This window comes from Myxocyprinus asiaticus, chromosome 3 (genome assembly GCF_019703515.2).
Source record: "Myxocyprinus asiaticus isolate MX2 ecotype Aquarium Trade chromosome 3, UBuf_Myxa_2, whole genome shotgun sequence".
NCBI lineage: Eukaryota > Metazoa > Chordata > Actinopteri > Cypriniformes > Catostomidae > Myxocyprinus > Myxocyprinus asiaticus.
In genome coordinates, this window is record NC_059346.1 from 1,022,501 (window position 1) to 1,027,500 (window position 5,000).

The window sequence follows — 5,000 nt, forward strand, 5'->3', positions numbered from 1 at the left end:
GGTGTGACTGTGGCGGCCTGTAGCTCCTCGATGTTTCCGTTTGATTTACAAATACTCCGTTCAAAAAAGGCTTCATTTTCTTTAGGCAGAAGACATCATTTCTTAATTCTTCCTTTTGATTTTTTGGGCTGAAATATGACCTGCACATGTTCTTGACATGTTTTGTAGATTCACTGGTGTATTTGTTGTATATACTGAATCTCTCTGTCTCTCTTTGTCTTTGTTGATCCAGCGGTGGTGAGTGCCATCCCTGTGCCCACGCTGGAGAGCAGTCAGTACCCGGGCATCTTGCCCTCGCCCACCTGCGGGTTCAACCCTCACCCTAAATTCACCCTGCGGCCGATGCCCTTCTCCACACTCACCTTGGACCGAAGTTACACTGCCGGTAATGTTTACAAATGATCTCTCCTTCTTTTTGCTTTTCCTCTTTGCTTTTGCTCTGTAGTATACGAGAGAAACGTAATCGCTCAGTATTGTGAGGTCATGTTATTTTGTGAATATGCAGTTCTCAGAGTTAAAGAGTGTTGTTAGACACAGCGACTTTGATATTTTTTCACATTTTTTAAAACAATTGCTGCATAATTGAAACAAATCACATAATAGCTGTTACTATATTGTGTATTTGAACACAACCAATCAGCATCCAGGACTGGAACTGTCAGTTATTTAGAGACAGAGGCCACTTTCAAAAGAGCTAAATAAAATGAGGCTCCTCTCGTTCTCTTGCTCTTTTGCTGTCTCGCTCTGTTTTTAGATCAGTGTTTAATGACTTTGTTAGCGGCTGGTGAAATTGATTTGATTTGGTTCTTTGGCAGCAGCTGCGAGTTTGTTTGCATCAGCGAATCAGATTACCTTTTCAAAGAGACTCTTAGCAAACACGTTACACGACTGCCAATCGTCTACACAAAGCAATGCAAAGACTTCAGGAGAGAAGTTCAAACAGGGATTCATTCATGTTCACAAGTGCAGAAGAAATCTTCTCAATACAGCTCAGAACTCCAGAGGTCAGCCGCTCCGGACGTGTGTCTGAAAGGATGTGTAATACACTAATAAAAAGTGCATGCAGTTTATTTCCGAATGCCCTAAGTATATACGGCATATATATATATATATATATTTCAATTGACAGGGCAAGTTTATTTATTTATATAACACATTTGACGCATGATTCAAGGTGTCTAACATAGAAATGGTGCACATATAAAGGTACATAATTGTAAAAGTAATTAGGGTACAACGGGGTAAAAGGCTCCTTTGATTTTATTTTCTCCCAAAACACTAAATAGCAATAAAAACTATCACAATACTTTCCTAAACACCTGTTAGTCACTATAAACTGCAAATGTTTTGCGTATAATGTCTAAAGTTTGATTTTGAGGTAATTTAATCAAATATTTAATATTTTTTTAAATGTTGTAAATTTATGTAGCTAATGATTATCCTGGAAATTGTCGTATTTATTTTGAGACAAAATACTTATTTGTCATTGTCAATTTTGTTCAAATTGATTATATAAAAAAAGAAAAACAATAGCTGTGCAGTAAGTGAAAGGATAGTATTTGGGGTAATACCCCAACCCCAAATAGCGCCCCCCCCGTTGCAGGTGATAAAGTCTCCTATAAAACAGATTGTTTTTATGAAGTGAGGTGAATAGATTTGTTATGAAGAATGTCCAAAGTGGGCTCACATTGTTTATTTATTTATAAAATACATGAGATCAAATGTGACAAATTATGCACGCTTTTCTGAAGTGGTTATTTTGAGTAAGTATTATCTTAATTTGTTACTGAAAAAAAACATCTTTTTATCTCAAAAGTATTTGCAGAAGTTGACAAAGTGTGCACTATAACTTTTGCCCTGGTATGTACATCATATCACTATAACACCCCCCCCCCCCACCCCCCCAGGGGCCTTTTACCCCAAGTGAGGGAGCCTTCTGGGGGGTAAAAGGCTCCCTCGCCACTTTTTAAAAAAAATATTATTAACTGTAATATAACAGTAATGAGAATCTAATAAGAATCCTTATTGAGAATAATGAAAATTACAAACAATGTTTTCATTCGATTCGCCAATGATTGAAACTGGAGGCAACGATCATGACAGACGTCACAACCTCAGACAGAAACTGATTTTTTCAACCTTTTATTTGCATAGTTCAGCATTTTATTATTGGCATGCTCAATATCCACTACTTAGTAGGTCCTCGTGGTGGTGCGGTTACTCGCCTCAATCTGTGTGGTGGAGGACAAGTCTCAGTTGCCTCCGCTTCTGAGACCGTCAATCCGCGCATCTTATCACGTGACTCGTTGTGCATGACACCGCGGAGACTCACAGCATGTGGAGGCTCATGCTACTCTCCACGATCCACACACAACTTACCACACGCCCCATTGAGAGCGAGAACCACTAATCACGACCACGAGGAGGTTACCCCATGTGACTCTACCCTCCCTAGCAACCGGGCCAATTTGGTTGCTTAGGAGACCTGGCTGGAGTCACTCAGCACACCCTGGATTCAAACTCACGACTCCAGGGGTGATAGTCAGCGTCAATACTCGCTGAGCTACACAGGTCCTAGTTCAGCATTTTCAAATTTTCTGATGCTCTGTTTTTTCTGCTTACAAAACTAAAGTGTTGTGTTTGTATTGTGTGTTTGTGTTTATAAGCAATGTCAGCAGAGGGCGGTGCTTCGATCCCCACCCAACAACAACAACAACCTCTGATTCCCACGGCGCAGTCGGAACCATCGTTGTCGGAAGAGATTCCTAGCCGCACAATCCCGACCGCGTGTGTGCGTCCTACTCACCCGCTGCGCAGCTTCACCAACCCCCTTCTTCCGCCACCCATGGGCACCATCGACCCGAAAGTTTACACGCCCATTATGGCCCAGACAGGTAAACAGCACCAGTTACAAACCTGAAACTCATTTTTCTTTCAAATATCAACCTATATTGAACCATCAGATACTAATAAAAAAAAAAACACATTACTTTCTTTGTTATGTGGACACTAGTAGTGCATACAACTCAGTATTGCAATATTCTGAGTACTCTGAAGTCATGTGATACATTTTAGGTCTGTTCCTTACAGGCGCTTCATGCGATGCTTGGCTGGTGATTGACAGTGATAGACTAGGTGATAAATAAGCAGATATCAATCGGTAATCATGCACAATTGATCGATTATCAGAAACTTTAGATTTTCCTTGTGTCATTTACGAAATCTACCAACAGGCTTCAGTCTGACATAGGTTTGGTGGTGGCGTAGTGGGCTAAAGCACCGAACTGGTAATCAGAAGGTTGCTGGTTCAATCCCCACAGCCATCAACATTGTGTCCATAAGCAAGACACTTAACTCCAGGTTGCTCCAGGGGGATTGTCCCTGTAATAAGTGCACTGTAAGTCACTTTAGATAAAAGCATCTGCCAAATGCATAAATGTAAATGTATTTAATTTCAGCCTGTAGATGTACATCTTAATCACTATAATCCAATTGTATTAGCTTATATCACATATATATTGGCATTTTATTGGCCGTTGGCCACACTGCTGTAAAAGACCAATATTAGTTGACCATCAGAGATTGTTGTAAAATTTAAATAGCTGATTGTAGCGCTGCAGGGCCGCTGTGTGGAGCCGGACAGTATTTGCATTGCTGTTTGTGTGTAAATGAGAAACAGAGAGGTGAGGTATCATGGACGTTCTCTTCGGTTTAGGTGTCTGTAGCCGGAGGGTGAAAGTGAGTAAGAGTGAGTCTGGAGTCTTCTGTCGGTGAGAAATCAGTCTCATCCAATGTGAATAGAGCAATGTATACATCATCTGTGTGTGTGTGTGTGTGTGTGTGTGTGTGTGTGTGTGCACTGCAAAAAAAAAAAAAAAAAGTTTTGTTGGTTTCCAGTATAAATATCGATAATACTACAATAAGGTTGTATTTGTTAATATTACTTAACAACATCAGTTAACATGAACTCTCAATGAATAATATTTTTACAGCATTTATTAATCTTGGTTATTGTTAATTTCTACACATATTAATACTTTTTTTACATCAAACATTATGGATACTGTATATTTTAATATTAGTTATTAGTTATTTTAACATTGCTAATATGAACTAACAATAAACAATAGTATTTTGATCAATAAGCATTAACCAAGATTAATAAATGCTCTAAAGTCATTGTTCATTGTTAGTTTATGACATCTAATGCATTTACTGTTAACGAATAGAACCTTATTGTAAAGTGTTACCAAAATATCTAAACATCCTTAAAACAAGATACAGCAAAATTGTGTGAGATAATACTTTTTTTTTCTCATGATATATTGAGAATAATATATATGTATATATACAGTATATTAGGGGTGTAACGGTTCAGATTTCTCACGGTTCGGATTGTATCATGGTTTTAGGGTCACGGTTTCGGTACAGTATTTGCTATGTTCAGAAAAAAAAAATTACATAGTTTCATATGTTCACATGGTCATAGTTTAACTATGGTATTTGTAGTAAAATCATAGTAATCATAAAATCAACATGGTTACTGTCATGGTTACAATATGGAAACTACATTTAAAATGGTTAATTGTTCTGCTAAGAAAACCCTCATGACAGCAGTCATAGTTACTACAGTATTACTATAGTAAAACCATGGTTAATTTTCATTAGGGTCCTTAACTAAAAAAAAACTTCTCAAATGACTTAATCAACAATTTAACGTAATACCTGCACTGATACATACTTACCAATCAAAGTGCATTTTAAACTCAACATATATTCAACATTTGGAAACTGTAGCTTACATCATTATGAGAAGGGATGTCGTGACGTGGCTCGAGTGTTTTAATCATACGCTGAATCACACATCTTCATCGATGGAGAAGGGAAACATATCGTTGGCAATGAACAGCCCAATCGCTTTAGTTATTGTTTCATATCTGTCAGAATTAGCACTGAGTGCTTGCTTAAGTACAAAAGAGAGTTTGTGCAGTTTCAGCTCA

At 38.1% G+C, this 5,000-nt stretch overlaps 1 protein-coding gene across 1 annotated transcript in view; it reads left to right on the forward strand.

Moving 5' to 3' along the window:
• Positions 1–5,000, forward strand: part of dcc (DCC netrin 1 receptor) — a 307,139-nt gene that overhangs the window by 280,408 nt on the left and 21,731 nt on the right. Inside the window, exons 28-29 of the mRNA XM_051679498.1 lie at positions 233–385; positions 2,667–2,894. Coding sequence (XP_051535458.1) covers positions 233–385; positions 2,667–2,894 — 381 coding nt within the window. The remainder of the gene's footprint in view (positions 1–232; positions 386–2,666; positions 2,895–5,000) is intronic.